General features: G+C 44.5%; 2 protein-coding genes across 6 annotated transcripts; both read left to right on the top strand.

The window, feature by feature from the left end:
* The first annotated feature begins 3,283 nt into the window (after positions 1-3,283).
* On the top strand, positions 3,284-10,694 carry LOC144696961 (uncharacterized). Of its 5 annotated transcripts, XM_078568688.1 has the most exons (3): positions 3,284-3,458; positions 4,313-4,395; positions 9,156-10,688. In XM_078568688.1, exon 3 carries the CDS (start codon positions 9,264-9,266, stop codon positions 10,551-10,553), a length of 1,290 nt encoding a protein of 429 aa, XP_078424814.1. In that variant the 5' UTR covers positions 3,284-3,458; positions 4,313-4,395; positions 9,156-9,263; the 3' UTR covers positions 10,554-10,688. The 5 variants fall into 5 exon arrangements, with proteins under 5 accessions (XP_078424814.1, XP_078424813.1, XP_078424812.1 ...); XM_078568687.1 differs by lacking the exon at positions 4,313-4,395 and having other exon boundaries at positions 9,156-10,694; XM_078568686.1 differs by lacking the exon at positions 4,313-4,395 and having other exon boundaries at positions 3,284-3,517; positions 9,156-10,694.
* Positions 3,419-6,853, top strand: LOC144697897 (uncharacterized). The gene is given in 3 exon segments (XM_078569860.1): positions 3,419-3,458; positions 4,313-4,395; positions 6,062-6,853. Coding segments are annotated over 3 exon segments (843 nt in total). The 3' UTR covers positions 6,782-6,853.
* Positions 10,695-12,371: the final 1,677 nt, after the last annotated feature.

Raw genomic sequence — 12,371 nt, 5'->3', positions numbered from 1 at the left:
TGAAGGGATTTGCAAAGTCTTTCAACTTGCTGACCCACCAACATACTCATGCTGAGAAAAGACTATTCAACTCTGTGTGTATGGGAAGGGATTCACTCTGTCACGATGCCTCCTGAGACATCAGCAAGTTCATAAGTGACTGCAGGGATTGAATTCTGATGTTATTTCTGCTGCTAGTCATGCTTAGTATTGATAGTCTGACAATATTTTGTTTCTTTATGCTGATGTTAACAGCCCAATAACTGGGTGGAGTTTAATATTCTGGAGATGTCACTGACTTTTGAGGCTGCAGTGTCCCTTTTTAAAAGCGCCATCTGTGATCTTTCTCCTTAGTTCAAGAACTCTCAAGAGGAACCCACTTACAATAAAATTATGAACTTCTTTTTGAATCCTAAATTGATCTTTGTGCAAAATCTACCATTCAGTATGTCAAAGATACAACTGCAGGGGTCAAAGTATTTTTTTCTTCAATGGGTCTTGAGATTTTCGAGGGCTATTCTTTGATTTTGGAGAACTACTCGTTAGGTTTCAGGGGCTCCTTTCTCATTCTCACTAACTCCTTTATTAGGTGCTACAGTCACACAGTAACAATATCTTGTGTACTTACGTTGATTTTTTTTGGGGGTCCCTTCTTTCAATAGATAACAGCACAAATACCACACACTGTGTATGTATTAAATCTTTTAACTTGGAATCTATAAAGAAGATGTTTTTGTTAATTTGTTTTAAATTAATCTCCCATACTCCATTTACTGAATGAAAATTCCAACTATTTGATACAAGGTAACTTATTGGGAATGAACAGCCTCTGTACAGTGGGAAAGGAGGAGGTGAAAGTGCAGATGTTGAATTTCCTGCACTTACATGGGAAGATGCCTTTGGAAGTTTATAAGTTCTGTATTTCTAAAAATAAACATATTATAGAAAGGATCTGCCTCGTGTGCATTCTCACTACATGACTGACTGACATTGTTTTCACTGTCTATGGATAAGCTGAAGTTGCTGCCGAATGTCTGTCTGAGGTCCTTTTCTCTTTGGAAAACTGGTTTGAAAAAGTAGCATTTGGCAGGGTTTATATCAAATCCCCTGACAGTTATATTCACCCATCATCAAATCAAGACACTTTCTAATATTCTGCGTCAAGTGAACCTCTTTCTGGATCAAAACAGGACCTGCTGCAATCACCAAAGTAGATTGAACACATTCCACTTTATTGAAATTAGGTTACCCAGATACTTTTAATCCTTGGTTTCGGGTTTTACTCATTTTATTGCATACTGTTCAAATCATAAAGCGCTTATATATTTGGTAAATAAACGCAGAATGTTTTCTGGATCAGATGGTGGAGCAGGAAAAAACTCTTGTCTTTCTGATCTTCATTGTGTGCATAATTACCTTCAAAATTCATCAGTAACATCACTATACCAGCTGAGATCAGCTCAGAATGGGGGTTCTGTATGTTGTCTGTGAGCGTTAACCAGCACATAACTGTTTAAGAATGTAAACCTTGACAAATATATCTCAGCTTCTAATTTGGCATATGTGATTAGCCAGTGAGTTCACAATACCTGGTTACTCAAATACCTGTACTGTACACTTGTGAGTGATTCAACCCACCTCCTGATATATATAAAAATAATCAAGGCTCACTTGGCAGAATGGAGAGAGTTCTGTGCTTCTCTGCAGGTTTATTCACTCTTTACGAGGCTCACACTGCTCTGAAACCTAGTTCCGTCCCAGGGAGACACAGCTCCTGCACACATCACTGACTCAGGCAGCATGCTTGCAAGCTTCCTTCCTCAAAATGGATGGCAAAGCTGCTCCTCCAATCACAGATTCTGTCTAGAGAAGCAGCAAAATCATGAGAGGCAGAATCAGTGATTGGAGGAGCTGATCCTCACAGGTTCTGTCTCCCACATACGGGGGTAATTTTTCTTCCAGTGGCTGCTCCCATGATAGAATTTTCACAGGCATTTTGGGGGTGAATTCATCCCCTACCCCTGTGTATTTTGAACCTAGGTTCTGAAATACTGTCACTCTGATTTTAAGGCTTCCTGGAGTAATACACAGATCCAGATCTTGCCACCTAACACCAATCCATATCCTCATCTGAATTCACATTTTCATGTGATTGTCCAATACAGACAACATATATCATTTAATTCCTTTAAACGTGGTCCAGCACACCCCCATCACAGACAAACGACAAGAGATTGGCTTTGAAATCAGTGGTTCCTTTATCATCTGTGTTTTTCTGAATGATGACAGCATTAACCTTTTCTTGAGCCTGTCCTAACCCTTCTGCCGGTTCATTTATTGAAACCAGGGACTCTCCTTGTTCTGATGGTGACATTCCCTGTCCACCCAGTTATTCACAGTATATTTACAGTGCAAAAGGAGACCATTCAGCCCATTGAGTCTGTACTGGCTCTCTGAAAAGCGCATTCCACCATGTCCCACTCCCCTGCCTTATCCCTGTAACTTAGCACATCATCTCTTTTCAGGTAGCAATCCAATTCCCTTTTGAATACCTCAATCATCCTGCCTTCACCACCCTTTCAGGAAGTTTCTTCCAGACTCCAACTACTCTCTGGGTGGAAAAAAAATTCCTCACATTACTTTTACTCCTTTTGCCAATTATTTTGAATGTGTGCACACTAGTTCTTGATGTTCTCTTGAGTGGGAACAGTTTCATTATTTATCCTGTCCACATCCCTCAGGATTTGACTACCTCCATCAAGTCTTCTCTCAGCCTTCGTTTCTCCAATGAAAACAGTCCCAACCTCTCCAATCTATCCTCATAGCTGCAGTTCTTCATCCTGGCAAGCATTTTTGTGAATCTCCTCTGTACTCTCTCCAATACCTTCACATCCTCCCTCAAGTATGGTGCCCAGAAACGGACGTAGACTCCAGATGAGGCCAAAATATTGTCTTATACAAGTTCAACATGACCTGCTTACAATTGTACTCAATGCCCCTATTAATAAAGCCTAAGATACTAAATGCTTTATTAACTGCTCTCTCAACATGCCCTCTCACCATCAATGACATATACACCGAGGTCCCTGTGTTCCTGCACCACCATTAGAGGCTCTCCCTTTATTTTATACAGATAAAGTCAGTCAATTGTTTATACATTGTTTCATCATGTTGCCACATTTCACTAACAAATTTTGAAATGTTTGCTCCTCGCCCACAGGGTTTTCATCTGTTGAAAGCCACAAACAGAAAGGTCCAGTTTTCTCCTGGAGTTTGAGACAAATCAGCTGCCAAACTGATGCAGAGTTTCAACCAATGAGGGAGACCCGGGCTCAGCCCCGCCCCTCATTCACTCCGATTGTTTGAAGGACGAGCCGCTCGTTCTCCCTATTGGTCCAGAGCTGCCGTCAATCACTCCGGGGCATGCGCAGTGCGCGTAATGGCGATGGAAAGACGCTTGTTTGTCTCAGCTTCAGGCGGTAAGAGAAATGGCGGAGTAGAGGGAGAAACGGAGCCGGTGGATAGACAGGGCGGGTTCGTAAGTACACGATGCGGCTCTAAACTCAGAATAAGAAGCTACTGGTTCGGAGTTTGTATCTGTGGGACGGAGGCTGCGGGATCGCGTCTCCAGCGAAAGGCCCGGGTTAATAACCGCCATCTTTACCAGTAGTGCGCATGCGCGGTCATCCCTGTCCCCTGTCCGCAGGAGGAGAGAATATTGTGAATTTCTATCCTGGACTGACGGATGGATTTCGGAAACTCCTTTTACAGGGGATCAGAAGGGGAGGATTTACACACAGCAAACTCAAAACAAAGATCACATTAAGATCTGACTCGAGTCACTCCATTCATCAGAACCTGGATATTATCAGCCTTTTGAGTTTGATTATTGAGTTCCAGGTCATTAACACTCACCGCGTGAAATTTCTTCCTCACATTCCCCCTGTTGATCTTACCGAAAATCTTAAACCTGTGTCTGTGATACTTTTACCTCTGCTCTCCCCAATCACCTATCTGTCATTGTTTAACTTCCTTTGTCTCTAATAATGGGTGTCATTTAGCTTTGTTTAGTATTGCACTGTATATCTGTCAACTGTGTCGAAATGAGGTTTCCACAGCCACCCATCCCCCAACCATGTGCTGATGACTTACCAGCTTTACCTTCCCACAGTATCATTGATAGTCAGGAATTGTTTTTCCATTTCTCTTCCGCTTCTGAGCTTATATCGAACATCAAGTCCTGCACCGTTTTTATTCCAGTAATTCATTCTGCACACCCTGAAATAGTGCCTGAACTGCTGAGAATTTCCAGCATTTCCTCTTTATATTTCAGATTTCCAGCAGCCGCAGTCTGTTGCTATTATTTTATTACAGGCGTTGCTCACAAAACCGAATCTGGGAACACAGTCAGACCAGGTCAGAGATGGTTTGTTGCGGGGTCGGCGTTGATGGCTGAAGTCCGTCCTTGGCCTCCAGTGTAGGTTCTGTTTCATTGAGTCATAGAATCATGGAATAGTTACAATACAGAAGGAGGTTATTTAAGCCTGTCCTGCCAGTGCTGGCTCTTTGCAAGAGCAAATCAGCTAGTCCCACTCTCCTGCCCTTTCACAAACAAGACCAGCAGCAGATATTACCAATCCCCAGTTCTGTGGAGAAAATGATGTTTGACCTTCTTGAACCGCTGCAGCCCATGTGTTGAAGGTGATCCCACAATAATGTTAGATAAGGATTTACAGGGTCTTCATCCAAGGATGATGAAGGAACGGTGATATATGCCCAAATCAACAACAACAATGTGTACTTATATAGCACCTTTCATGTAATAGAACAACATACAGCAACATTTGACACTAAACCCGCATAAGGAGATGTTAGGGCAGGTGATGAATAGTTTGGTCAAACATAGTTTTTAAGGAGTATCTTAAAGGAGGAAAGTGAGGTAGAGAGACAGAGAGGTTTATGGAGGAAATTCTGCTGCCGAAGACTCGACCACCAAAGGTGGAGCAATTAAAATTGGGAATGTTCGGGATGTCAGAATTAGTGGAGCGCAGATATCTCAGAGGGTTGTGAGGCTGCAGGAGATTACAGAGATAGGGAGGGGCAATGGAGGTAATTGAAAATAAGGATGAGAACTTTAAAACTTAGGTTCTTCTTAACCAGGAGCCATTGTAGGTCAGCGAGTACTGGGGTGATGGGGGTACAAGACTTGGTGTCATGGACAGCAGAGTTTTGGATGACCTCATGTTTACAGGGAGGCTGAATGTGGGAGGACGGCTAGGAGTGGTAAGTCTGGAGGTGACAAAAGAACGGATGAGAGTTTCAGCAAAAGATGAGCAGGGAGTCGGGCAGAATTGGGCGATGTTACTGAGGTGGGAATAGGTGGTCTTGGTGATCATGCATATATGTGGTTTGAAGCTATTTTTTGGGTGAAATATGACCCAGTGGTTGTAAACAGTCTAGTTTGGCCTCAGACAGTTACAGGGAGAGGGATGGAGTAGGTGGCCAGGAAGTGGAATTTGCAGTGGGGACTGAAGACGATGGTTTTGGTCTTCCCAATACTTAAATGGAGGAAATTTCTGTTCATCCAGTACTGGATGTCAGACAAATCAAGACGGTGTGTGAGTTGGAGGGGAGCATGGAGGTGATGGTGTTCACATACACCTGCTATCCTGGCCCTCCTAGGTGGTGGAGGTTCAGGGTTTTGAGTTCCTGTCAAAATTCTGGTTGAATTGTAATCCCTCTTTTTCAACCCATGCCTCTCCCACCTGACCCTTCTCTCTCTTGTTATCTTCTCCAATCTAGGCCAGTGTCTTGTGTAGGCCCAGACTGGGTGGCAGATTCCCTTCCCTGAAGTACATTAGTGAACCAGTTGGGTTTTTATGACAATCCAGCAGTTTTCCAGGTCACTTTTTCCTAGTGCCAGCCCCACAAATTACCAGATTCATTCAGCTCAATTTCACAACCCGCCCTTGTGTTTTTGTGGGTTCTCTCTCACTCCCTTTTCTCTGTTTTCAGTCAATTTCACAGGGTATTAGAAGGGGAGGATTTGCAGTCGGGAAACTGAAACCAACCATCACATCAGAATCTGACAGATTTGCCCAATTTATCAAAACCTGAATATCATTGGATTTTGAACGTGGTCGGAGAAAGCACCGTTCACAGTGGAGAGAAACCGTACACGTGTTCTGTGTGTGGACGAGGTTTCAGTCAGTCACCTGGCCTGTTGAAACATAAATGCAGTCAGAATGGGGAGAAACCATGGAAATGTGGGGACTGTGGGAAGGGATTTAATTACCCATCAGAGCTGGAAAATCATCAGCGAGTTCACACTGGGGAGAGGCCGTTCACCTGTTCTGAGTGTGGGAAGGGATTCACGTGTTCATCCACGCTGCTGAAACACTGATGAGTTCACACTGACGAGAGGCCTTTCAAATGTCCAGACTGCGGGAAGTGTGTTAAAAGTTCCCAGGAACTGACGGCCCATCAACGTGTTCACACTGACGAGAGACCGTTCAGGTGCTCTCACTGTGGGTCTGGGTTCAAGACATTATCTGTCCTCACTGTGCACCAGCGAATTCACACTGGGGAGTGGCCGTTCAGCTGCTCTGATTGTGGGAAGAGATTTGCTCACTCATGCCATCTGTTGACACACCAGCGAGTTCACACTGGGGAGAGACCTTTTAAATGTCCAGACTGTGGAAAATGCTTTAAAAATTCCGTGGACCTCATGCTCCATCAACGTGTTCACACTGATGAGAGATCGTTCAGGTGCTGTCACTGTAATTTGTATGTTCATATGTAGGATCTGGATATGATCAGCATTTAAGTGTAAGCATTGAGTTCCAGGTTATTACTACTCGTTGCAAAAAAATTCTTCCTCATATCCTCCCTGTAGATCTTGTGGAAAATCTGAAATCTGTGTCCCACAATCCTTTTACAGTCAGATAATGGGAACAGCTTTCCTTTGCCTACCTTACCTACATCTATTATAAACTTGTACACCTCTATCAAATCTCCCTTTGATCTACTTTGCTTCAAGGAAAGCAACCTCAGTTTTACCAACCTAACATTTTGACTATAAACCCTCATCCCTGGAACCCTTCTGGTAAATCTCCCCTGCACCCTCTCAGGACCCTCACATCCTTCATAATGTGTGGTGATCACTGGTTTGCACAGACCCAGATGTCTATGTTCGTGTCTGTGATGTCATCACACACCGACAATTACACGGTGACATCACCCCGCTCCCCGGGTATTTCCTCAACTGGGAGATTTTTCTCTGACTGCAGTGCTTCTGATATCTTTCCAGCTGCAGGCTCCAGCAGGAGATTTTAATCTTGAAAAGAGTGAAATTGTTTCAGAGGTGAGTATTTTGACCATTCATCTATAATTCAGTTCTTTTCATGCTCTGTTCTGTTATCTGTGAGAGGTTCCATGGCTCTGGGGCTGGTGTGGCTCCTTTGCTGTGGATCTGAATCCATGTCCATCCATTGCTCTGTTTCAGCTCTGCCTAATCTCCCTGATCACCTCTCTGCCATTGTCTAACTTCCTCTGTCTCTAATAATGGGTGTGTTTTAGACATGTTTAGTATTTTACTGTTACTTCTGCTGACCATGTCTAAATGAGGTTCCCATCGCTGCCCATCCCCTGACCATGTGCTGTTGGTTGACCTGCTTTATCTTCCCACAGCATTTTTCAGAGTCAGGAATTGTTTTTCCAGCACTATAGTCCATTTCTCTTCTGCCTCTGAGCTTAAATTTTCCATCAAGCTCTGCACCATTTTTATTCCCTGTAATTCATTCTGTACACACTGAAATGGTAACTCTGTTTTTTGTCTCCACAGTTACTGCCTGATCTGCTGAGTATATCCAGTATTTGCTCTTTTTGTTTCAGATTTCCAGCACCTGCAGTATTTTGCTATTATTGTATTGCAGACGTCGCTCACAGAACTGAGTCTAGAATCACCAATAGACTAATTCAAAGCTGGTTTGTTGCAGGGTAGGCATTGGTTGTAGAAGTTAGCTCCCTGGCCTCCAGTGTATCTCCTTTTTCATCGCGTCATTGAATCACTGGATAGTTAAAATATAGACGGAGGCCACTCAGCCCATCCTGCCTGTGCTGGATCTCTGCAAGAGCAAATCAGCTAATCCTATCCCCTGCCCTTTAACTAACAAGACCAGCAGTTACCTGTGGAGAAGATGATATTTAACCTTCTTGAACCGCTGCAGTGCATGTGGTGTAGATTTCTAAAACACTTTTCATGTATTAGACCTTTCCAAGGTGTTGCACAGGAGTTTTATGAACCAGGAGCCTTGTAGGTCAGTGAGCACAGGGGTGATGGGTAAACAAGACTTGGTCTGAGTAAGTACACGGGCAGCAGAGTTTTGGATGACCTCATGATTACAGGGAGGTTGAATGTGGGAGGCCGGTGGGGAGTATGTTAGGATAGCTAAGTCTAGAGGTAACAAAGGAATGAATGACGGTTTCAGCAGCAAATGAGCTGAGACTGGGTTGGTGTTGGTCAATGTTACTGAGGTGGAAACATACTCTAATCGTGATGATGCAGATATGTGGTTGGAAGCTAAGTTTGGGGTGAAATATTTCACCATTGTTGTGAATCATCTGGTTCCTCAGTCAGTTGTCAGGGAGGGGGATGGAGTTGGTGGTTAGGAAGTGGAATTTGTAGCGGGGACTGAAGACAATGGATTTGGTCTTCCCGATATTTAAATGGAGGAAATTTCTGTTGATCCAGTACCGGATGTCAGAGAAGTCAGGTGTTTGACTTGGAGGGGAAACTTGGAGATGGTGGTGTTTATGTACACCTGCTATCCTTGTTCCTCTAAGTGATGGAGGTTGAGGGTTTGGGAGGTTCTGTGAAAGTTCTGGTTGAGTTGTAGATATGTAAAATCCCTCTTCTTCACCCCTTGCCTCTCCCACCCCACCGCTTCTCTCTCTTGCTCTCTCCTCCCTTTCAGTCAGAGTCTTGTGTTGACCAGTTTGGGTGGCAGGTTCCCTTCTCTGATGGACATTAATGAACCAATTGGGTTTTTATGACAATCCAGCAGTTTTCATGGTCACTTTTTCCTAGTGCCGGCCCCACAAGTTACCAAATTCACAATCTGCCTTTGTGTTTTTGTGGGTTCTGTCTCTTATTCTGTTTTAAATCAATTTCACAGGGCATTAAAGGGGAGGATTTGCAGTCGGGAAGCTGAGGCCAAACATCACATCAAAATCTGACAGAGTCGCCTAATTTTTCATAACCTGAATACCATCAGACTTTGAACATGGAAGGAGAAAGCACCGTTCACAGTGAGGAGAAACCGTACACGTGTTCTGTGTGTGGACGAGGCTTCAGCCAATCATCTGACTTGTCAGATCATAAATGCAGTCACAACAGGGAGAAACTGTGGAAATGCAGGGACTGCGGGAAGGGATTTAATTACCCGTCTGAGCTGGAAAGTCATCAGCGAGTTCACACTGGGGAGAGGCCGTTTACGTGCTCTGAGTATGGGAAGGGATTCACTTGTTCATCCACCCTGCTGAAACATCGACAAGTTCACACTGACGAGAGACCTTTCAAATGTCTAAACTGTGGGAAGTGCTTTAAAAGTTCCCAGAAACTGACTGGCCATCAATGTGTTCACACTGACGAGAGACCGTTCAGGTGCTCTCACTGTGGGACTGGGTTCAAGACATTGCCTGACCTCACTGTGCACCAGCAAATTCACACTGGGGAGAGACCATTCACCTGCTCTGAGTGTGGGAAGAGATTCACTCAGTCATCCCATCTGCTGACACACCAGCGAGTTCACACTGATGAGAGACCTTTTAAATGCCCAGACTGTGGGAAGCGCTATAAAAGTTCCTGGGACCTGATGTTTCACCAACGTGTTCACACTGATGAGAGGCCATTCAGATGCTCTCACTGTGGGACTGGGTTCAGGCGATCTACTGATCTGATTGTCCACCAGCGAGTTCACACTGGGGAGAGGCCGTTCACCTGCTCCGACTGTGGGAAGGAATTCACTCAGTTATCCAACCTGCTGACACACAAGCGCACTCACACTGGGGAGAGGCCATTCACCTGCTCCGACTGTGGGAAGGGGTTCATTCATTCATCCAACCTGCTGACACACGAGCGCACTCACACTGGTGAGAGGCCATTCACCTGCTCTGAGTGTGGGGAGGGATTCACTCAGTCATCCCACCTGCTGACACACCAGCGAGTTCACACTGGTGAGAGACCATTCACATGCTCCAAGTGTGGAAAGGGATTCACTCGGTCATCCACCCTTCTGGAACATCAGCGAGTTCACACTGGGGAGTGGCCGTTCACCTGCTCCAACTGTGGGAAGGGATTCACTCGGTCATCCCACCTGCTGACACACATGCGCACTCACACTGGGGAGAGGCCATTCACCTGTGCTGAATGTGGGAAGGGGTTCAGTCAGTCATCCAACCTGCTGACACACCAGCGAATTCACACTGGGGAGAGGCCGTTCACCTGTTCTGAGTGTGGGAAGGGATTCACACAGTCATCCAACCTGCTGGTACACCAGCGAATTCACAAGTAACTATAGTGATTGGATTTTTCTGTTAATCATATTTGGGATGAACCATTGTTCATTGGGGTCTGTTCCTGCTGATAATAAACTCTAGCCCAGTTATCGTAGCTAATACTATGGATAAAAGCGAAATAAAAGAGCTTTGTGTTCAACACACAGTCTGTTGAATCTTTTTCATAAACTAACATGAGTTTGTTCCTTTTGAAGTGCTCTCCCTTTCCCTAGTATCATCCACACTCACCTCCAACAACAAGTGTGAGGAACTCGTGGATCTTCTTCGTCACTAAGATTGAGACAAGTTGATCAGCTGCCTCTGCTGCTTCCCTCCCTTCCACTAGCTCAATGGGACAAACTGCCCCCCAAGTTTCCCTTTGTCTAAGCCCTGAATTTGCATCTTTCTCCAGCCTCTCTCCTATCCTCCATCTTCTTCAGTGCTCATTTTGTCCATGAGACCTGCCTTCTGCTCCCTTGACCCTATTCTCGCTAAACTGTTGGCCATCCATCCTCCCCATGTTAGTTGATATTGTTAACAGTTCTCTCTCTTTTTTGATACTGTCCGTCTCATCTTTAAATTCATTCTCGTCATCCATCTTAAAAAATCCTCTTTAACCCACCGTTTTTGCAAACTACTGCCCCGTGTCCAACCTGCCTTTCCTCTCCAAAGTCCTTGTACTTGGTGTTCCCCAAGGATCTATCCTTGGTCCCTCCTATTCCTCATCTACATGCTGCCACTGGATGACGTCATCCAAAAGCACCGTGTTAGTTTTCACATGGACACTGACAATGCCCAGCTCTACCTCACCACCATCCCTCTCCATTCCTCCACTGTTACTAAATTACCAAACTGCTTATCCAACATCCAGTACTGGATAAGCAGAAATTTCCTCCAATTAATAATTGGGAAGACCAAAGCCCAATTTGAACCCAAGATGACATTCTGACCACATATCCACACCATCACTGATACCAGATATTTCAATCTCCATAACGTCGTCTGTCTCCACCCCACCCCAGCTCATCTGCTACTGAAACTTTCATCCATGCCCATGTTACCTTCAGACTTGGCGATTCCAATGCATTTCTGACCAGCCTCTCATGTTCACCCCACCCTGACATGGAAATGTGAGATCATCCAAAACTCTGCTGCCCATGTGCTTTCTCACACCAAGGGCTGTTCACCCATCACCCCCTGTGCTCACTGACCTACATTGGCTTCTAATCAAGCAATGCCTCAATTTTAAAATTTACATTCTTGTTTTCAAATCCACCCATGACCTCAACCCTCCCTCTCTCCATAATCTCCAATTTCACACTCTCTGATATATATGCGCTCCCCTCATTCTATCCTCTTAGAGCATCCCTGATTTTAATTATCCCAGCATTGGTGGCAGGGCATAGGCATGAAGCTCTGAAATTTAATTTTTTTAAAAAAAATATACTTTATTCGTGAAACACCTGAAAGAACATTTCGAAATGGCCATCACAAAAAGTGCAATCATATTCAACTTTTACACATGGATCACGAGGTGCTTCAGTACAATCAATTAATATTACAGTCATTTCAATATGGTTATTACAGACAGCCAGTGCAATGGTATTTGAGTTATCAACATACATCATGTTGCAGTCTGAGGTACAATTATAATATATTTAGTATTCACTACATACAATCTTTGTGAGACGTACAGTCCGAGGGGTCTATACAATTCCCAGCCCCTCGGTGCACTATGGCAGAAGGGTCTTAGACAGCGACCTTTTCCCATTGCGCCTTTGCGGTGGCTGCCCCAAGCGTTAGTGCGTCCTTCAGCACGTAGTTCTGGACCTTGG

The sequence above is a fragment of the Cetorhinus maximus genome, chromosome 23 (genome assembly GCF_964194155.1).
Source record: "Cetorhinus maximus chromosome 23, sCetMax3.hap1.1, whole genome shotgun sequence".
NCBI classification, from domain to species: domain Eukaryota; kingdom Metazoa; phylum Chordata; class Chondrichthyes; order Lamniformes; family Cetorhinidae; genus Cetorhinus; species Cetorhinus maximus.
This window is presented reverse-complemented; position numbering and strand designations above follow the sequence as displayed.